Here is a 22,111-nt window from a genome sequence, read left to right on the forward strand (position 1 = left end):
AAAATAAAAGTCGGTGGAAGAGATTCGCGTTGCAATATAAACTGTAAAATCACAATTATTTGCCGAGAGAAACGTGTTTGGTGTAAAATAAGTTTAATCGCGTGAACTTATCGAATTTGCGACCGTGTCGCGATAAATTAATTCTCAATACGGAATTCTTCGTTAGCGCTCGATATTTATTACGAGCTATCCAAGCATACTGGTTTTCAAATACCGCTATTAACGTCTATATCCGATCAAACGAGATTACACATCGAGAGATATCCACGATACGCAACGTCGACGAAATTCGTTCGCAGAGTTTTCGCATTTTAACGAAACGTTGACGAATTTTCTAGGTTTCTAGGATTCGTCGTCAACCCGATTGGAACCGGCGCGCGTTACGGCTGATAATTTTTAACGAGACCAGGAGAGAGGACGCGCACCGTGATCGGTCGGGCGAACGCGTGTTTCACCGAGTTTCGAAGGAGCCGCGGCGCGACGCGCACCAAACATCCTCAAGCAGCGATACGAATGCCCAATCAGCCGCGCAGACCGTCCCCGTATCCCGGCGACCCGGTTGCTGACCGAACTTTTACAAACGATCCAGATAAGAGACCGTCGGAAAAGCGACGTTCGCGCTGGCCACGATGGCCTCGTCTTCTCCCCCAGCCTTTCGTCGTCGGGTCGCTCGCTGCACCATCAGTCCTCCTCCTACTTAGCGCCGGGTACAAACTTCTGTAGTTCGTCGTGTGACTAAGCACCCGACAAACTTTCGAGTGTCCGAAGCTCCGCGAGCTGTGAATATAGGACAAAGGAGAGTGCCCCCGACGGGCGCAAAGTCGAGACCGGCGACGATTGCGACTGCATCCGCGGCTATCGTCTCGCGCGCAAAACCGGAACAGTTTTTCCGCTTTTACGAAAACCGCGTCCAGAATGGGCTCTAGAATGTAAGTAATCCACTCGGCCGCGTGTTTCACGGCTGTTGCTTCTTTACCCTTCGTTTCGTGCGTTTCACGCTCGCTACGCGTGGAACGACATATGGGAATGATACGGGAACGATCACGCATGCGCGCGAGTCTCGCCGATCTTGGTCCTGTTTTATTCAGCCCGCTCGATCGTTTTTATCCGTGGACAGTTTGCTAACAAGGAACGTCATGGACCGATGGCCGATCCACTCGACGCGCGAACACAACGGATCTCGTTTACCGATTTATTTCACATCGTTTGGATCATTCTCCGATTCGTTGTCTCGTTCGTTTGTCCGTTTCTTCGTTTTTTCTATTAACGATCACCCGAATTAAGGTACAACCGCGACAAGAAAAGGAAGCCTTCTTGGTTTCACTCGATAAAGCGAACTCTTTGCTCCGTTACTACCGAGTAACCATATTATTTTACGTTCTCGATAGTATTTCACGCGTTGTGAACAATTTTAGGGTATATTTTTATATTTGATTATTTACGAATAAATCCATGTATACGCGTCGCGACACAGTTGAGTCACTTTTTGTTTAAATAAGTGCACCGGTTTCCTACTCCCTGTGATTTCTTTGTTCGAATAGACATACTCTGACGCATCGCTCGTTTTTTCAGATGCAGAACGATCTGCTTGTTTTTTTATTTTTTTTTTCGAATATTCGGTAGTCAATGTTTTTTTCGAAGAACGTTCATTCGTCGCAGAGATTGGCCATCGCCGTAGACGACACGATGGGTTTTACGCCGCGATCGCGACTACCAATGTTTGATACGTCGAAACTATAATCGATGTAGCGAAAGCGACTCGTTGTCGGTCGTCGTAAGATCAACGAGTCGAGAGTCGAGCATGTTTTCCATTCGATAGAAGTGAAACGATACCGATTCGATTTCCTCAAATTTTCTCTCACGAATCGTCGAGGAGACGATCGACGTAGTCGCGTGCGTGAATATTTATCGGTTGCTTCGCGGACGGAGCTCGATCGTGGCCGCGCGTTCCTTTTTCATCACTTCGTCGATTATCCTCTCCTTCGAAACATCGGGCACGATGTGTACGCGTTCGATCGGCCACGAGTCTTTAACGAAGCTGGTACTTCGACGAGCGAGAGGAAACATCGTTCCGCGACTGTCACGACGATCGCGAGTTTCTGCAATCGACTCGAACGAGCCAATCCTACGGAAAATTACCAATTATGATACGCGAACGAACGAGACGAGAAAACGAAACGACTTTGTCGTTTCTTTGTACAAAGGTTCGCACGAGTCTTCGACGACTCTTTGCACCAACGCGTGCAAGTTGGTCCCAAAGTTGGTAATCCCGGTGATTCGCGTGGATTTTCATCGTGCCTTTTGCACACGATCCGATAAGGTCGTCAACGAACGTCGATTCGATAATCGTCCGGATCGAACGCCAAAGTCGAATGGTAATTACGGATCTGGCGCGACAAATTGGGCTCGTCTCGTCCGCCGACTAATTTTCTCCGGCAGTTATTAGCGTTACTTCGAGCCGACCTTTGAAACGTTTGCGAAACTTAACTCCTATTTACGGAAGTGTTTAGAAGCGTCCTCTTCCAATCGTGGAAGCCCGGATCGATACGGCCCGTTTGCGGAGCGAATTTCACCGTTTCGTTTCGAACGAAACGGACGAATCGCTGCGGGCGCGATCCGTGCTCCGACCGAACGACAAATTACACCTGGGACGAGAAATCTGACGTATCGAGATAATTTGCAACTACTGTTTACCAACGATTCGTTACGTACCGAAACAGATTTCTCGGTAAGACGTACTTTCTATCCAAGTACTTCTATCGGTCGAGTGGACGAGTATCTTGATACTCTGGCGGTGCAAAATTTGACTGTGTACAGGACGACGCGACGAAACGGTGATCGGATACTTTTCAACATCGATAACCAATTGTCCTTCGATCGATACAATTTCGCGTTCGTAGCAAAAATCGATTCGTCGAGAAAGTTTCTTTCGAAAGAGACTTCGTTACCGGATAAACAATTTTCGAAAGCGTTTATTTTCCGATCGGGCTGTACTTCACTCGGCCCTTCGATATCGGAATACGGGACGCTTTAACGTTCGCTCCATCGGTCGAAGGGTCGACGAGACCGTCGCGTTTCTTCAAAGCTGACCGACATCTCTATTGTTGCGGAGGAAATCTTCCGTGGAAACTTCCGTCCGAGATAGGCTTATTTGCTCGGAGAGAAATTTCGAGATTTCCCCGATGCGTTCGACAGTCATCGGAAAGGATGACCGGGTCGATCGACTCGGTCGACGAGTACCGCGTAAATCTTGAACAAACGCGGTTTATCGTCGCGCAAACAGACCGTGTCGTTTTATACAACGAGCGGCAGCTTCTTCCATTCAACGGTTACGATAATGTCCACCGTTGTTTGTTTGATCTTTTTTTTCTTCCACCTTTCTCTTTGTCATTTTATTCGGGTCACGGCGTTATTTAATTCGTCGGAGCGGAGCTCACCGCGCAAACATTTGCGCAGTGAACAATTACCGACCTCCTTACGTTCTCGTCTTCGTCGCCGACCAGCGAGAAACATTTCTCATCTCTCTCTCTCTCTCTCTCTCCTCGATATTTGTTACTTCGCTATCGTTTCCCGCGATCGAACGAAAATATTTAAATAATGCCGATCTGGAACCCCGATCGGGAGAGATTGGCTGGCGCGTGTTTCTCGGGGTCGACGGAACGCGTCGGGTCGGTGCCAAATACATATTTCCTCTGTTTCCCGACGGGTCACTTTCCCGACCGTGAGCGACGTCGCAAATCACACCAGGGAGCCGAGAAGAATGGATTTGGCTCGCGGTCCCTGTTTCCTTCTAGTTTAGTAGTTCGAAAGGTGTTTAACGGCAACGGATAGACGATGCTCTTTCCGCGTATCGTCCAATCGTGCGCGTTACAAAGGTGGGGACGAACTACCGATTCGATAGCTTTTCTAGCTGACAACCGTATTTACCCCCGTTACGGTACCGAGAGACCGTGCGTCCGTAGATTTGCGCGAAGGGATGGAAAACGAACTCAGAGCACTCGGACACGGTACATCCGGATTCATCCTCGAACGATGCACAAACGGCGAAAATATTCGATGCTCGTTACGGTCGCGAGTCAAACTCCGATTCGAGGATTCGACGAACCCTTAACGAGACAGTGGCAAAGGTGTTCCGATACGAACGAACGTCGCGTTCAAGTGCTTCTTCGTCATCGTTTTCCCATTACGATATTTACATAACACGATTAACCGTTCGTTGAACAACGAGAGAAGCCTTCCACGATATCCGAAGCGAAACGACCTTCCGTCTCCGATATTTTTGTCCCGTTTTCTAGTCTTTTTTTTTTTCTTCTCGGCGTTGTCCTCGGCAAGTGGCGTCCGATTGTCCGTATCGGAGCATCGATAACGACGACGAGTAAATCGGTACGACGAGTATCGCCCGTATAATTGGAACGCGAGAGCATTGTTCATCGCAAAAGGCGTAAACATCGCTCAGGGTATTCGATCGAGAAAAGGAAACCGATGTGTTCTAAATTTACAACGAGTTTTTCTCCGGATCGTTGCATTATTTACGACCCGGCAACGTTCGTTGTCGATTCGATGAAACACGGTGCAGAAACGAACGCGACCGACGAATGGAAACGAAAACAGACACCGCCGGGCCGCAGGGAGGGAGAGAGGGCTCCAAGTATCCACGCGATACCGATTTTTACATATCGGTACGGGGCGAGTGTGTTCTTCAGAGGCGATGTAACGATCAACCAGTCCGCGTTACTTACGATCGAGTTGTCGCATCTGGTCCAAACCGGTGCGAACCGGTCTTATTTTGATTTTTCCCTGGTTGTTTTCGTTGAATCGAACAAGACAAAAATACATATGTATATGCGCGTACGTTGTACAACGTTCGCCCGTCTTATCTAGCCCGTGTGGCGTTATCTGTCTCGTTTCACGGGGAATGGCACGCGCTCGCGGGCTTTTCATTCATGGCGCGTGATGTTTAGAAAGAGCCCCGATAAATGAAAAATTGTAAAGCGTAGCTCTCGTTCGGTACGAAATTTTATTCTTTACGAAACGACCAAGCACCGAAACCGGCGAAAAATTATCCGAGAAAGATACCATTCCCCGCTGTTTCTTTTAATTTTTGATTCGTTCCTTAAAAGAGCATCTTTCGATGTCGCGTTTTTCTTATCGGATAATTTATTACATTTGCAATGATCGATCGCACGGAAATCACCCGTATCGATCGAAAATTTGAAGAAATTAGGAACGCTCGAAGATATCGATAAATTCGCGATCGTTAATCGCGAGCACGCGCAACGTGCAAATGCGATCGGTATTTTTGGAACATCTCGCGCGACGTCGCATTTTTATCGCAGCTGTACGTATTCCACCGACAAGACGTTGACTCGCTTTGTTTCGAGTCTTATAGGCTTTGGTGCGCTGTCGGAGCAATTAAAGATACCGGAAACGTCGACGGTTTATCCGCGGCTGGCGGAACAATCCGTTCTTTTCGATGAACAAAGATTTGCATAATTGGACGACAAAACTAAGCGCACGGATAGAGTTTTATCGCGCTCGCGATAAAAAGATCGCAATAAACAGGATAGGTAGGTTACGCAGAAATGTTCAAAGTACCCTTGCGGTATTTTCGTTCAATTTGCGCAACACGTTGGACGTATTTGTTTTTGTCGAGAGATATCTTTGCAACGTTCCTGACAATCGATATCCAGAAAAAAAATTCTACCCATCTCGCTCCGGAACGCCGGAGTAGCCTCTGTATAACGATATTTGACGCAATGACAACATACTTATGAAACAGTGGTAAATAATACTCGGTCGGGGATTGAGCAATGTCGCGATACGATCGGCCGTTAAGTTGTTTAAAAAGTTACGCGTGTATCGTGGAATTTGAGCAAAAATGCCGTACCCAGGAAACGGTAGAGTACGCCTCGTTAATATTTTACGTAACACAATTATCCGGTATCGATACAAGTTTTGCAGCAACGATATCAATTATGAGGATCGCGATGAATTTTCAATGTTTTCGATCAAAGTTACCGAGCGTAGCCTCGTAAACAATACGCACCGTTCTCGCGTTACTCGTACAAATTCCAACTGTACAATTATACGTTTATTAATCCGGATGGTTGTTACGTTATTGGTCACCGTTGAACGGTTCGCTGCGATCCTACGTAAAGCTAGTCTCTCCGTCCATGACTATTGACATTTACAACTCTGACTCCGATTGTGCTAATCGGGAATTAGGAAACGGCGTGGATGCGGTTGGTCGTGGAAACAAACGCGAACCGACGTCTTCGGGAATGCTCGAACACCGGAAAAAAATTTCATCTTCTTTCTTTCGGTAGGGTTACCTCTGGGACGCGTCAACGTGTCCGTTCTTCGTAATCGAAAATTCGTTCTTCGCAACCGTTCGACGTTACGCGAACAAAGTATCGAACAACGTCTGGAGATATTAACTAGGTGTCGAGTAACGGATAGATTCCTACGGTACTCTGTAATAAACTGGAGGAACGAGTTTCGTAACGCGTCGGCGGAAAAATGACGCGTCGGATCGTAAAGTTGTTCCGTAACGGGGAGCGTTTATCCTCGCAGGTGACTCGCCGAGTGTCGATCGAGCGAGAGTGACACTCGGTCGGCAAGAAGCAGAACTTAAGAAGGATCGACCGTTCCCCGGCCCGGTGGCAATGTTTTGCTTCCCCCACTTACCGTATGGTCGCCGGAGACACCAGCGTTCGCATAGGTTTACCTACGAAGACAGTTGCTGGCAGCAACGCGGCGTCAAGTTTCGTACCGCGTCGTTTCGCGATCGTTTCGGTGAACTGGCCGCTACCATCCGAATCGACGAGTCGCGCGTCGACCAATGCGAGTGGACGCTCAGCGGCTCGGACACCTGTTCGCGCGCGAGACACCGTTCGAGGCGGTCACCGATCGAAGTGGTCCCGCGAGTGCAGTTTCCTACGAGGCACGAGTCGGGTCGCTCGTGAAAAATCTCGAGAACTCTTCTTACTCCTCTTCCCGGTGAAGCGGAACCGTCGGTGTGTCGCGCCCGAGAACACAGTTTCCCTTTCGAAGGGAACCTCCATCGTTCGCTGCTCTCTCGGGTGAACGACTCCCCCGAGTATCGACGATCTCGGTGTTCGGGGGGCGAATTAAAGACGCGTGACCGCGATCGCGATTTCTCCCGTGGAAATCCTTTCGTACTCGACGAATGATCGATCGGAGACTCGGCCGCGGCGAAATTGTTCCTCCGTTTACTCGTATCCAGGCGGACACGGACACGGTCGCGATAGAGTTCAGGGTAAAGTTTAACGTTCGTTCTTCTTCGATGAAAAGGTTCGTACGCGAGCGATGGTCGTCGATCGATCCATCGGAATCAAGGTGGACATCGTTGCGACAAATCGATCGGTTTGCGCGTAAAGGTTGATTTTCGTTCTTCCTCGATAAAGGTTCGTGGGCGCGTACGACAGGTCGGTTCAATTTCCCGAGCGTCCTGTTTTTCGGAGAATCCGCACTAATGATCGGGAAGGACGACGATTAGATACCAGGAACGTTTAACTCGATTAGTAGCAATTGGTCACTTAACTGGACCGCGTTTCAAGTGCGCAACCATTTGGTTACGATCGTTCGCCGCTTAATCCGGTTGCACTTGGTCGGGGTCGACGCAAATTGTAACATTACAATTGAAACCGAGCACCGACTTTGATCCGTCTTCGACGCTAATTGGATCCGTCGTTTGAACTCAGCCGGGCAAAGGTAAACGAAGGAGAAACGGAAGGACGTTCAGGTAATACCGTTCCCCGCGGAGGGTAACGCGACACCGTTATTAAGAAATTAGGATTACCTCGTAAACGTTGATGCATGTTGATTCGTGGGCCGTTCCAAGGACGATATCGCTCGGCCGTTTTATTTCTCGCTGTGGGATTTTCGATGTATTTATACCTCGACGACACTCGGCGCTCGGCACTCGGCGCTCGGCACTCGGCACGCGAACGCGCGAGCGAACGAGCGAGCGAGCGAGCGAGCGAACGAACGATCGTATTACTTCCGCGCGTTCGAACGGGGCGGAATAATAATTATCGGGGAGAGCTCGCTGGAAAAGGGGCACGCGACGCATCGATCTTTGCTTCCTCGTGTCGTTCAACCCCTGCAACGATAGCGTTCGTTTCACCGGCTCGTAAGATCTTTCGCGTCGAAAGCGGAACGATTATCGAGAGTTTCCGAGGAATCGGTGAACCTTCGACGAGCCGAGGGATTCGCATTCCTGGCGTTAACCACCGCACCGTGTTCGACCGTGATTTCGTATCTTTCGCGTACCGGCGCTAACGACCCGCAGTTTGTCTATTCGTCTATCCTCGACGAAAACGGAAACAGCGCTGGCAACGCGCGATAAACGATAGCCGTTCGTTTTCAACTTCTCTTCGAAATGCGATCTCCTCGGATCGAAGGGCAGCGACGATTCGTCTTCCGGTTTGAAAAATGCTAAATGGACCGTAGAGAGGCACGGTATTGTCGAGGTGAGGCGAGGCGAGGCGACGCGACGCGAGCGCGATGCACGAACCGCATAATAAACGTCGATCGTCGAGGTGTGCAACAGTTTCGAAATAGCCGTTTCCTATTATATCGGCGAGTCAATGGCACTCGAGGGGGGATGGTCGTGGAGCGTCGAGGCGATCGGGGACCATCCTCGTCCGCTGGAGCCTCCGACCGGGAAACAATAGCGGGAAGGTGTCGCGCGACCGCTCGATGTTCTCCGCTACGCACTAATTTTCATAATGCTCGCGTCACGACGCTCGTCCTTGTCCTCGTCTCGATCGACGACGGCCACAGTAGAAAATCGAGATTCGTCGCGCGTGGTTGACCGCGATCGGCGCGCTCTTTATCGCTTATCGGTGTCCATCGTGCCGGAGACGAACGACGTTTCGTTCGAACGAAAGACGACGAATAAAAGCCGACGACTCGTACCTCGCGTTCGCCAGACGGTGTTTTCGTTTCGTTGCGAAACCTTTCGTTTCGCGATTAAAATTCGCATTTGTATTTTCATTCGACGAGCAACGAGCAATCGGAAAATTATTTATCTTCCGGTCGTTGATGGAAAATGTTACGCGAATAAAAAACGACGAACGCAAAAAAAAAGAAGAAAAAAAACCAACGCACGGCGATTGGCGCGCGGCGTTTATTGGACGGTGAAATTTTGATTCGTTGGTTGGGAAATATTTCGCTCCGCGATCGAAATTCGCATTTTTGTTTGGCGAGCAACGTGGTAAAAGGTTGTTTAACGTTTCGTCGCGATTCTCTCGCTCGGATGAAATTTTTGTCCATCGGGAGCACCTATGGTTCGTTCCTCCGTAGTTGCGAGCGATTCGAGGGTTTTCCGCTCGGTCGACTATCTCGTAGGTTTTATCGGTCACGTTTTCACCGCCCGAACGACGGTCCGCGCGAAAGTCGCCTGGTACGTGGGCGGTGCTCGCGTTTTTCGTCGATCGTTCGGCAAAAGCCCGATATCGTCGCTTTATGTAACGCTAGCGAGCAACTGCGCCGCTTCGCGCGTTTCCCGCGAGCTGTCCGCGGCGATTTGACCCGCGCGATACGGTCAACGAGGAAGGGTCGTCGCGACGCGGCATAATTCTCGAACCTCTGTGTGTTCGCAGCTTGAGAGGCGACGAGGAGGACAACATGAGGCTCTTTCGTTCGCAGAAGGACGAGCTGCCGTCGCCGCCGAAAACGAACGAGGGCAACAGAGGTAGTATCAAACCCCGCGTTTAATTGGCACACGGACGATCCCTTAAACTGGCACGATTTACTTAAACGCGATACCGTCTTTTCGTTGATTAGTCGTAACTCGAGTTAATCGCCCGGTTGCGACCGCTACCGTCTTCCACGACCGCCGACCGAGCCCAACCCGTGGACGCGACGCGCTGAAAACGCGAATTTTCATTCTCTCGAGGTATCTTTTTTCCCCCGAGTGGCTCCTCCTCGACGAAAGAAGGGCAGCCTCTCGTTGTTCGCTGACGGTGGTTCGTTAAGAATACTAGATGCAGCAATTAGGGTCGCGTCGCGTAGTCGGATCGAAATCAACTGTCCGCTCGAGGTCACCGACGGGCTATCCCCACGATATTGGTCGCACGCGGAGATGGAACGATTTCATTCGAACAATAAAACGTCGAATGGACATTTATTCGCTGCGTTTATTCGAACGCATGTTGCGTTATTCGCGCGAGCTTTCACGCATTCCACGCGAAATATAATTTCGTTCTGTAATTCGGAGCGTGATTTTCATCGAGCGGGCAACGCATCCGGATGCCGTTCGTCGTTTCTCGATAATTTTCGGATAAGAATTTTTATTCGTTTCTGCTCGATCGTGAAAGTGAGCAAGGCAGTACTTTTTGGAAAATTTGAAAATCGACTCGAGAGGTTGTGTGTCGCAGCGAGAAAAGCAACTCGGGGAAGCTCGCGGTTCGAAAGTCTCGAAACGGGACAATGCGCGAGCTCCGGAAAGAATTTTCGTTCCAGCGACGACGATTACGGAACGATTACGGGAAATAGCCGCTCGTCGGGTGTAATTACTCGACGGATAGCCGGTCGTAAAACCGACGCGCGATTTAAGAGGAAATTATCGATCGCGATTCGCCGCCCGGTCGAAGATCGAAACGAAGCATCGTCGGTCGGGTGGCTGTTCTTTTTTCGCGCGGTTGAAATATCGCGCGTCGAGGTTCGGTTTCCATTTTCATAGGAGTATCCGATAGGCGGATCAACGGTTTTACGATCGATCTGACGTCGCGTACCGCGTTACGGTCTTGTTGGTTTCTTTTTACTTCTTTTCGTTATTCTCGCACGACGAGCAACAGGATTATCCCTCGCTGGGAATTTGCTTATCGTCGATCGTCGGAAATCTGTCTTTTTCAGGGGAACAGAGAGACCCGAACGGGAAGCAGGAAGTGGATCGTTTCGGATACTATCAAACGATGATGTTCGCGATAATCAGCTTGCCTCTGTTCTTGTCAGCAGGATTCACGCTTGCTTACGTGTTCACCGCCGGCGGAGTTAAATACAGGTACGGTTTTCCTTCGTTTTCCAGATCGACGTTTGATTCGAGTTTACTTTCCGTAATCTCTCGACAGCGTCCGTTCTTTTGTTCGACGATGTTCGCCCGAACGCGAAATTTACGGTTACGATGCTCGCGGGAAGAAACGCGAGCTCGAACAATAGTTCCGCGAAACGGACGAATTTAAACGTAATTGATCGAACATCGAATTACGCAATCAACGTACCGTGGGGAAACGATTACTTTGTCGCTCGATCGATTAATCCCTTTGTTGTGGCAGTGCGTGGCCTATTTTACGCGCTCGCGTAACAGGGTCCTGATTTATTTCAACGCTCGCGCGGAACGTCGACGCCCGATAACGTCGCGAGGATCGAATCGAATCCGATCGATCGACCCGGTCCTCGTGAGCTGCGAGTCGATCGTTTTCATTTTTCGAGTCACGAAAATCGCTCACGATCCCCGTTCTCCTTTGAAAAAAAAAAAAAAAAAAACGAAGCTTCTCTCGCACTCGCAGGTGTTTGGTACCGGAATGCGAAGATCCCGCCGACACGAAGTACGATTTGCCATGGGTCGACCGTTCCGTTCCCGATGTTTCGGAGATGTCGAAATGTATCCGCTACGTCGTCCAGAATCATACGGGAGCGTGCACCGAACGGTCGTTCGACAACGCGACTCGTCGATGCGATTCTTGGATCTTCGATCCATCGGAGAACACGATACTCAGCGAGGTAAGATCGCGTTCGATCGAATCGTTGTTCGTCGACGGGCTGGTCGTTTCGGTGATTCACGTATTTTCACTGTTTCCCCGGTTACAGTGGGATCTCACCTGCGATGCCAATCGATGGAAGCTCACGTTGGTGGGCACGATAAATAATGTTGGCCAATTCGTTGGGCTGATTTTCGCCGGATACGTGTCCGACAGGTGAGAAATAATCGCCAGAGCGGACCGGGATCCTAATTAGTCTCGGCCGGGTCGGATCGTAGTCCAGGAAATGGGATTCCTGGTCTCGCGTTCTACGGTTAACGATGTTTGATCGACGCGAGGGTGAAACCGAGACTCGCGGAAACTGACAGGGACCGTGTTTGAACGAAAAAAAAAAAACAAAAAAAACAAACGACACTTAAATTCGCGAGGTTCTACGAGAACGCGCAACACGGAGGGAGTTTTGCTCGCTAAACTCGAGTTTCGGGTTCTGGATCGCGCGGCTTCGAATCGATTTTCCGGTCGGTCCAGTGGTCCATAATTTCCAATTCGAATCCCAAGGAATGCTCGAAACGGTACTTTCGGTCGAACTTTGGGAGTTGTACGACGATAACCGGAACTTCTACGCTGTTCGAAAGTACTCGAGATCGTAGGAAGTAGACACCGACGATTCGCGTTTATCTTCCAGCCGTTCTGGTTACGCGCGCGTAGAATTCCGATGGCGTTTCCGGCGGCGACGTCGGGTTTTAAAACATCCTATTCGGTACTCGCGTCCCGAGGCTCGGTTGCAACGCGTCGGAGCTGCGTCTATCGCGCATCGGGCCGAGGGAACGGATAAAAACGCGGCGCGCCAATAAAGCCCGGCCGGGCTGCTTATTCGTCCTGTTATTTCCAGATACGGAAGACGTACGATTTTGACGCTCACCACGTTCCTGAGCGGAATCAGCGGCCTGATACATTCCTTTTCCGTGAATTATTGGATGTTTCTCGCGTTCGAATTTATCGACGCGACTGTCGCGGCTGGTATCTACAGCGCTGGATTTATTTTAGGTGAGTTAATAACGAGGCAAAGTAAGGGAAGATGTTCGACGTGAATAATGCCGATATAAATAACGGCCATGTTTCACATGCCTCGGAGCGCCCGATCCAGCGGCGCGACGCACCGTTTCGCTATCGAAACACACGGAAACCGTCGCTGCGTCCGTACCCGTTGCAAACTTTACCCTTTGTGATCCCGTCGAATACAATTATTCGTTTAAAATTCATTAGCGCGGGCTCGGTCTCTGGTTTTCGAACGATTTTTCACCGATTGGATCGGGACCGAGCAAACTTTTCCGTGTTTTCGGTAAGCATCGATAGAGAAAAAATCGTCGATTGTACGCGTGCTCGCTCTCGGTTTGGAATTTCGAACGAAAAGAATTCCACGTTGTAAGCGCGAAACAATTTTCCGAGAATTTTTGCGACGATTATTTTCGCGTTCAGGGATGGAGATGGCGGGCGTGAAGGGCAGAGTACTGGCGAGCACCATCATCTGCTGCATGTTCGCGGTCGGTGAAATGTTGCTGGGATTGATCGCGATGTGGATGAGATCGTGGCGCCTAGTTCTTCGAATGGTGTACGGACCGGCGTTGCTCGCCATCTTGATGCCTTTCCTGATCCCGGAATCAGTCAGGTAATTTCCGTCGGCGACTATTTCATTCGCGTTCGCCCGAGGGGGACCTCGTTAACGATCTCGAAACGATCCCCTTAACGACCGACGAAGTCGACGTTGTTGCCGCGACATCCGGCCAATTAACTGGCCCTTTGACGTCACCGTGCCCCGTTGATTGGATCCACCGTTCTAATTAACGCGACTGCAATCGAAATCGTTCGCGTTCGGACCGTTTACTCGATATTAGAACTCGGAACGACGCTTTCTAACGTCGATTTTTCCCCTTCGAAATAACCGATAACGACCACCTTTTCAAGGTGGCTATTGGCGCACGGGAAACACGAAAAGGTGGAACGTATTTATCGCAAAATGGCGCGCATGAACGGGCTCCCGATCTCCGAGGTGGCGATCGGAAAGTTCAAGGAGTTGAACATGGTCAAGAACGAGAAGGTACGATTACGAACGGAAATCGCGAACACGCGTCCGAATCGTTCACGGTTCGAAGTAAAAAATCTTTGCGCGTTACCTTTCAGACGGAACAAACGTCGAGGGAGAAGAAGAGCCCGATCGTGCAAATTCTGAGCAGCTCGGTGATGATGACCCGATTGGTGGCCTGTTCGTTTTGCTGGTTGACGAACACCTTCGTTTACTACGGATTGTCGTTGAACTCGGTGGCCTTCGCCGGCGATAAATACGTCAATTTCATACTGGTAGCCATCGTCGAGATACCGGCCTACTTTCTAACCTGGTTCATGACCGATTACGTGGGTCGTAAGATCACCCTGTCTTCGACCTTCCTACTGAGCGGCGCGTTCTGTCTCGCCATACAATTCGTGCCAACAGGTGAATCGGTCTTTCGATCGTTCTCGAACGCGTTTCACCGCAGATATCGTGCGGAGAATCCGAAAAGCGATACGAATTGATTCGTTTAGCTTGGCGCGATAATATTTGCACGAACGAGTCGCTTACTTTTATTTTGCTTCGAAATAAAATGATCGCTCTAAAAAGATTGCTTCTATTTTCCAGGCTCGTGGACATCCTTGCCTCTGATTCTGTACATGGGTGGAAAGTGGTGCATCACGATGTCCTTTTCCACCGTTTACATTTACACGGCGGAGCTGTTCCCCACGAACTTGAGACACTCCCTCCTTGGAATTTGCAGCATGACCGGCCGCATGGGGTCAATATTGTCCCCGCAAACTCCACTTTTGGTGAGTCTGATATCGCAACGGTGAACATTTACAGAGCGTGCCGATAGAAACGGTCACTGCTTGTTGCTCGGGGACCTAGCGTTTTAAATATTACTCCTTCGGTCCAAAATCGGTTCGCACCGATTTTCCCCTCGCGTGATATTTAACGAATAATTCAACGTCGCGTGCAAAAGAGAAGAGAGATTTCACGTACGTAGATTTTCTATTTTTATCGAGTTCCATTTTGTTCTTACCGTGGCAAAATCCAAAGTTCGGGCGTTATATTATCGGGTCCCGAAAGCGCGTGCACGAAGAGGTGTATCGCGCTCGGCAGGTTTTCTCGCGTTTACACGGTACCTTTGATGCGCAGGCACAAATCATGCCCGAGCTGCCGCTTATTCTTTTCGGATGTATGGGCCTGTCCGCGGGTGTTCTGTCTCTGATATTCCCGGAAACTTTGGAAACGAAACTTCCGGATACGGTGTGGGAGGCGGAGAACATTGGCAAGACACGGCCGAACCAAGACACGCAGGATTCACCGTCTTAAGAACGGAGAGAACCAACGCGATTCAACGCGATCGAACGCGACGCGTTGAATCCAACTGGGAACGCTCGGGGAAAAGAGAGAAGAAACGAGAAGCTGTTTAAAAGTTTCCGCAAGGACTATCGGCGGACCCCGAAAAGCTTGAAACGGGTCGAAGAACTTTGGAAGCGAGAGGAAGCTCGAAGCGCGAGACTTTCTTGCCCTGTTGCGTCGCGTCGCGTCGCGTCGCGTCGCGTTTGACAATCGATGTCGGCTCGATCGCCTTCAATTTGTCATCGAATTGGCTCGGCGCGTTCGTTACCGGTATTTCGTTTTTCGCATATCCGTTTAATCGGTTTCTTTTTTTTTTCATTTCGCGCGTTTATCAATTTACCACGTATCGCTGTCCGTCTGCTCGTCGATCGGATGTTCGCGCGCGACGAGTCGGTCGATGGCTCTCGTCGCGAGAAGACACGTTACACTCAGGTATTTCCACAGTATTGCTGCATCGTGCATCGAGCAAACGTATCGGTTGGAAATTATATCGGCCCCGTTTGTTTCCGGCAGGCGCGATCGTTGTTGTCGCGTTACGCGCAACGTTGTGCCATGATAGAGCAATTTAGAGTAAGCGGTAACAATAATTTAATCTTACTTTAAAGTTTCTCGATAATCGCTACCGTACCTCCACGGTGGAACGCGTAGCGTAAAATACTAGCTACGCGCGATAGTACGATCGCGATTCGAAAGAGACGACAGTGTGTATCGCGCATCGTTTTAGACGATTAAACGAGTTGTACGAGAAAGTACAACGCGATACGCGCGATACTCGTAACTGCGTTTTAACGCTCTCAGGTTTTGTTCCGTAGTCGACGCATAACGCTGCACGGAGCAACATTTAATTATAAAAACGTCGTAAACACGTAACAACAATTTTTCGACGACCGTGTCGGTTCGTTGTCGCCTAGCATTAACCGTGGATCGTCGCGTTCGTCGTAATTTTTACCCGTACATTTTCATTTGCGAGTTCTGGCGCGTATCGCGCATCGCGCGAATCGCCGAAGATACATATTTCCATCGCGACTCGTAGCATCGAATTTGTCTCTGAAAAATTTCCGTTAAACGCTCGTATCGTCGAGATCGATACGAGCTCGTACAGGGTGTTTGCGAAGGGTGGCTCGAAACTTTGCCGGTTCGTGGTACTCGTTGAACCGAACGCTCGGTCGACGTAGGTTCTCTTTACGATAAGGTTATTTATCCGTAGCGTATTCGTCGCTCACGGTACCGAGACAGAGGATCGTTTCACCGTATTGCTTCGATTCGTAAATATTTACACGATTCGTTCGCTCGACTGGACGATCGGTGTTGAACATCGAGCGAATAATTCTGTGTAATCTCCGATAATCCACTGTTTTCCTATTGTAGGTAAACAACGAATAGACGCGGATAGAAATCCACATTATCGAGATAGAAAATCCCGGTTCATTTACCGGAGAATCGATGCGCGGATCTACGAACCTACGCCGATCGGGAGTATTATATTCGGATTAGCGTTTACCGGAAGCGTACAAAGTTTTCGATCGAAAATACTCTGTATTTTACAAAGCATATACGTACCGCGTACACGGTACACCGAATGGTAACGTTCGTCGAATCCAGCACTTCCGAACGTTCCGTTTCCACAAATTCCTCTAGCTCCCCAGTCAGCCAAACGAGAGTCCACGGTACATAGATTCTGATTATCCGTTCTCGTTCGCGGAAAATGGACGGTGAATGTTGCTTTCCGCGTGGCGTAGAAGAGTGATATTGTGACGCGCGGCAAATGGCGCATAATATCAAAGGATTAATTCCGCGTAACGCGTTTTCCATCTTCGTCCGGGTGCGGACGATGATGGAAGCGGATGGGAGGGAGGGGGAGGGAGGTAGATATTTTAATATATACGGGGATTTGGATATTTCATTTTGACAAATTCCCGAGCGGCGCGCACGACTCAAAGGAAATTGAAGCCGGGCCGGGCGGCGAAACTCGTGCAATAGGGCCGTATGCTGCACGCGATGCAGCTGGTTATTTTATGTTTACAGATGACTCGCCGGTTCGTAATAAATATCGTTGTCCGGACCACAAATCTTCGGGGCTACACATTCGTCCTTGTTCCCTTTTTCTTATTCACGAAAGTGCGCCGGACGTTCTACTTTTTCGCGTATCGCTCTTGACGTCGCGGGTCACCGTCGAGCCCCCGAGGGCCTCCGGCTGAGGTTATTTCGATGCTAAGGTGCCGCGCGTGCGCGCTACGCCGCTGGAAAACGTTCCAACGAGATTGGGAGATCGACGAGATCGGATAAACGCGGCACGGTGTTCTCTCGATGAGAGCTGGATTTCGTCTGCCCGGTGGCTACCGGACACCCACCGCTTCCGATAGCGAGACCGATTTTACGAACGGTGCGCGAGCCACTATCGTATTCTCTCGATGAGAGCAGCCAGCACGGGACAGCCGCTGCTACGTAACGTAGAAGGGATACAATTCCCGAGCGATTCTTTCCGATCGAGGGCGAGAGAAACCATCGAGTCGCGCGTTGCGAGAACGAGAGAACGAGCACCCTTCGTCTTTCGAGTGCCCGATACTCCGTCCTTTGCGAGTAACGCGATTCGTCCGTCTCGTTCTCGCCCTCGGTCGGAAAGAAACGAGAAACGACCGCTCGGGAATACGTACGTCTGCCTGCTTCTCATCGAGGGATCAGTGTCTCGCGCAATGCTCGAAAATCGGCCGATCATCGATACGCGAAGCACGGGTAGAGAATTTGTATCGATACTCGGAACATTATCGCGCCGTGAACGAGGGGAACGATGTCTCTCGAATCGCAGCGCGAAACCTTACGACGGTCGACCGAGATCGATCCGAGGCGACTCGCGATCGCAAGATCTTTCGCGTCTCGTCTCGTTCGAGACCTCGGGTTTCGCGATCTCTCGGTGATCGTTGTCCTCGAACAATGGATACTCCATCGCGATAAAAAGTTAGCTGGTCGATCTTTTGTAATATCGGTAATGGGTCGCGGGCAAGTGGCAGAGATCCCGTTTCGAACGAAACGGTGAAAGTTGCGAGCCGTCGGGTGTGTGCCGTGGACGCGACGTAACGTAATGGTATTACGAATACCCGTAACGTGGCCGGGCGAAAGAGAATTTAATTAATGTAATGCATCCGGATACGTAACGGAGGCACCTTGCGTTCCGTTAGCCTCGATCTACCCGGTCATAGTCGACGTTCTCGATCGAACGAACGAACGAGATGGATTCTCCGGTTTCGGGCTCGTGTAAGTCTATAAACCCGGGGATATGCGTCCGTGCATCAAACGCATCTTCGGTACGCGCGTATCTCGTGCCTGTGCCATCTCTATGTACCACCTTTATCCCGGATTAACTACACACTCGCGGGGCTTGCTTTCGATCCGTGTTCCCGCGTGTGTGCGCGCGCGCTCGCGTGTTTCGCGTATCGACGAGCGAAAAGAAGAAAAAAAGAAAAAAAAAAAAGAGAGAAAAAAGAAAAAAAAGGGACACGTTCCAGACGCAAACAGTCGAGGTAAAAGGAAAATGCGCATCGATACGCGTGTCGATGCTCCATGCAACCGTAATGCGCGCATATGCACCGTCGTTCTTTGTCAACGGTATTTCCCTTTCGAACCCGCGCGATGCTTCCGTTACCGAGGTTACTTCGTTCGAGTTACCGCTCCCAGCCTTCGACGAGAGTTATCGATACCCTTTCAGAGAAGAGAAAGCGGACGCCGTAGGGCCTTTTATCGGTGGAAAGAAGGCGTTTTCTTCCGGTAACGTCCGCTCGGTTCATTTTTAGCGTTAAAAGGGGGAGAAGCGTTCGACGTTTCGAACGCGTGGATTTTTCAGGGAGACGACGTTTACCAACGTTAGGCGCGGCTAGAGAAAATTCTCGGACGAATCGGGTCGCTGTTCGGTCGGAGCGGTCGTTTCCAAGATCGAGGTAAATTCGACGACGTCGACGACGACAGGGAAGGGTAACACGAGTCCGAGATAAATCCCAGGTTCAAAAGATGGAAGGTAACGGCCCGCCCCCGGTCCTTGTCGTCGTCAAAATCTTCCACCCCACTGGGAGGGTCGGAGCCATATGCTCGAAATTTAACCGTAAGATGCTGATACCGAAGGAAGTTTGAATTAATAATATTGCAGGGTCTCGGTTCCATCCGCGTAATATACGAGGATCCTCCAGCCTCGATTTCCCTGTCAGGTTTGCCTCCGAGGAAAGTCCGGTTCCCATTGCTCCGGCCTTTTCGGCCAAACTTTAATCGAGCAGCTGGCAAACAACGCCGTTAACCGAGCGTCGAAGATTTTCATTAGAAACGCCGAAATCGACGATGCCACTTGCACGCCGGGAGAGGGTTTGCTCGGTTTGCCAGGAAAGTGTTTTCCCTCGGCGAATATCGATCGACATCGTCGGTGGTAATTTCCAACGGACGCCGGCACCGATTCGTTAACACGAAAATATGATACGGATTTTATTAGCGCGTGAAATTGAAAACGATTTTGTTTTCGCGCGAGCGCGGTTGGCATACTTTTTCTCGCCCTCCCCCGGGGGCTCGCAATTAACGCGTCGGGCCCCGGGCGTATATCGTTTTCGCGTTGTTACACGGCCGCGAACAGCTGGCCGAAGAGAGGTTCAATTTTTGTCGAGCGGAATGGCAACGATTCAACGAATACAACGGCGCGAGTGTTTTATATTCCGTAGGAAAAAGCCTCGACGATGGAAAACAATTCGCGCGGTCGCCTGGCGAACACGTGCCGTGTTCCGCGATACACCCACGGTACGATCGAACGAAAGTACCGCCAAGTGCGCCGGATGATCGACCGTTCGAATCGCGTTTCGAATCTCCGGTGCTGGTTCGCGAGCGCGTGCACGCTGATTTCGAAAGCGTTCGGTGTTGGCCAACGACGAGACTCGGAGGTTACGCGTCGATATCGATCGATCGTACCGCGGAGTCGTCTTCCATTTCTCAGCAATTACGTCGGAGAGCGGCGTGCCGTGACGGCGAATCGGCGCCCAATAAAATCGAGGAGAAACAGGAACACGCGAAAACACCGATATCCGCAACCGTTTCCCGGGCGTAGGGTGTAGCCGGCTCTCGAAAACATTTCTGATTTATCGCCGCCCCCGGTGCACGCTTAACGCTCGTGTTTATCAACCGATACGGTTTATCAATCATGCCGGCCGCGAATGATCCCGCGGCATCATCGTTCGACCGATGCCCGAACGGGGTGAAGAACTTCCTATCGGTCGGAGCGCGTTAAGGGAATCGAGGGTATCTCCCGGGTGCACGGAGTAAATCAGCCACTGTCAGGATCGACGGGCCGGGATGGAGGGCAGCTGACGGTGACGCTGCGAAACGAAATGATTGGCGTGCCGTGCCACCGGGGAACGATTCTGGCACGGGCCAAATGGATCGTCGATTTTTCCGTGACCGTCGGTGCCCGGGGATCGGTTGCGATCCGTTGACCTTCGTAGCAACGCCGAATCGACGATCGCTCGCCACCCGGGACCTTCCTATCGAGGAAACGACGAACTCGGAACGAGTCGATGGGAATAGACGAACCACGCCTCGCCCGATGACCAGCGATAACAGATCATCGCGAATCAACGCGACGATCGAGCGACGTTGAATATCGAGGTACTCTCGCGACGCGAGTACGGCAAGATCGTTCGAACCCAGCCGAGACTAGGTTCGCTAACTTTTGCCCACGGTGCACGGGACGGGGTAAAGTCGTCCGAGGTGAGAAATCGTCGGGGTTGGAAGGTCGGTCGTCGAGAAATTGGATAATGGAAAATTCTGGTTAGCGGTACAGACTTGCGCGGAAGTTTCGGTCTCGCGTGGCTTTTTTTCCCAATGTATCCGGACTCGTGGCGCAACGTCCACGGACAAACCGCGATACGGTCCTGCTGTTTTCGTACAGTTCGATTCGATGTTACGGACAACCGGCACGAACAAGTTGCTCCGCGAGTTTCCCCAAAATTAGTCGGAATCGAGGGAGTTTCTCATCGCGAGGAGAATGCATTCGAGCAACCGTCGCGTCCGCGTGCACGAGTCGCTGGACCATCGACAAATAAATTAGTCGAAGCTGGGATCCTGGGTGTCCCCAGTTTCCATTAGGACGAGTTCCACCGAGACGGTAAAGCGCGCGGTATTAGTCCGGCTGTCCGACTCCCTACGGTTCGCCATTCGTCTCGGAAGGAAGATGGTCGAAAGTAGCTAATTTCGAGGTCCGTAGGGTTCACCGGGAACTCTTGGCGTTCGGGTACTTATTTGGCGGACGTCATCGGGTAACCCCGTTGGCATCCGGGTTGCAGCTGCCCTCCGAAAGAAGGGGATTCGCAGTTTTGCTCGCGTTTAGCGTTGCCCGTGTAACCGGCGCGGACCGAACACGACCGTTTAAACTCGTCGTTTCGAAAGATGTTTCCTCGTTTGTTCTTTCCCTGTTCGACCGATTCGAGCGCCTTCCCAACGGACGCAATTGCCGCTCGCTCTCCGCGGCAACGCGTGCAAGCTAAATAACTCGGTAGCCAATTCCCACGGTAATTAGCGCGTACCTCCGTACGATCTTCTTCGCATCGACGAACGGATCGATCCAGAACGGAGCAATGCTCGCGAAAGCGAGGACCGTGACACGCGCACCCGTACGAAAACCGATGCGAACCGCCTCGTAAACAGCGCGACTCGATACGGGCAATCTTTCGACCGATAAACGTCATTCGAATCATCGCCGGGCGTCCACGACCGATTATAAACAAGTCTCGCGTTCAGCGGGCGCGTCGTTCTAATTAACAACACGTCGGTTCATTACGGGGTCGCGCAATGTCGATCTATCTTATTACCGACACGGCTGCGGTGAAAATTTCGACGACATCCGTTACCACCGCGCCCATGTGTCTATAATTTATCAAACGAACCGCGCAGCGATATTAATAACGCATCGTTCCCGAAACCCGAAGCCGCGCATCCAGCTGGT

At 50.8% G+C, this 22,111-nt stretch overlaps 2 protein-coding genes across 10 annotated transcripts in view; one reads left to right on the forward strand and one right to left on the reverse strand.

Annotated features, from left to right (window-relative positions):
* LOC143155326 (zinc finger C4H2 domain-containing protein) overlaps nucleotides 1–22,111 on the reverse strand; it is a 186,866-nt gene that overhangs the window by 2,392 nt on the left and 162,363 nt on the right. The gene's annotated exons all lie outside the window — the stretch shown is intronic.
* On the forward strand, nucleotides 828–15,259 carry LOC143155278 (solute carrier family 22 member 4). Of its 9 annotated transcripts, none has more exons than XM_076327855.1 (11): nucleotides 828–929; nucleotides 9,630–9,721; nucleotides 10,885–11,032; nucleotides 11,538–11,751; nucleotides 11,839–11,945; nucleotides 12,622–12,776; nucleotides 13,209–13,398; nucleotides 13,695–13,827; nucleotides 13,911–14,220; nucleotides 14,404–14,588; nucleotides 14,938–15,259. In XM_076327855.1, exons 1-11 carry the CDS (start codon nucleotides 916–918, stop codon nucleotides 15,112–15,114), a joined length of 1,725 nt encoding a protein of 574 aa, XP_076183970.1. In that variant the 5' UTR covers nucleotides 828–915; the 3' UTR covers nucleotides 15,115–15,259. The 9 variants fall into 9 exon arrangements, with proteins under 9 accessions (XP_076183970.1, XP_076184012.1, XP_076183943.1 ...); XM_076327897.1 differs by lacking the exon at nucleotides 828–929 and adding an exon at nucleotides 6,856–7,765; XM_076327828.1 differs by lacking the exon at nucleotides 828–929 and adding an exon at nucleotides 7,825–8,138.

Source organism: Ptiloglossa arizonensis, chromosome 1, assembly GCF_051014685.1.
Source record: "Ptiloglossa arizonensis isolate GNS036 chromosome 1, iyPtiAriz1_principal, whole genome shotgun sequence".
Classification (NCBI taxonomy): Eukaryota; Metazoa; Arthropoda; class Insecta; order Hymenoptera; family Colletidae; genus Ptiloglossa; species Ptiloglossa arizonensis.

Coding starts and splice junctions, on each gene's coding strand:
- LOC143155278 (XM_076327828.1), top strand. CDS start 7,840: ATGTTGATTCGTGGGCCGTTCCAAGGACGATATCGCTCGGCCGTTTTA. Junction 11,752..11,838: donor AGAACACGATACTCAGCGAG/GTAAGATCGCGT, acceptor CCCCGGTTACAG/TGGGATCTCACCTGCGATGC. Junction 11,946..12,621: donor GCCGGATACGTGTCCGACAG/GTGAGAAATAAT, acceptor TGTTATTTCCAG/ATACGGAAGACGTACGATTT.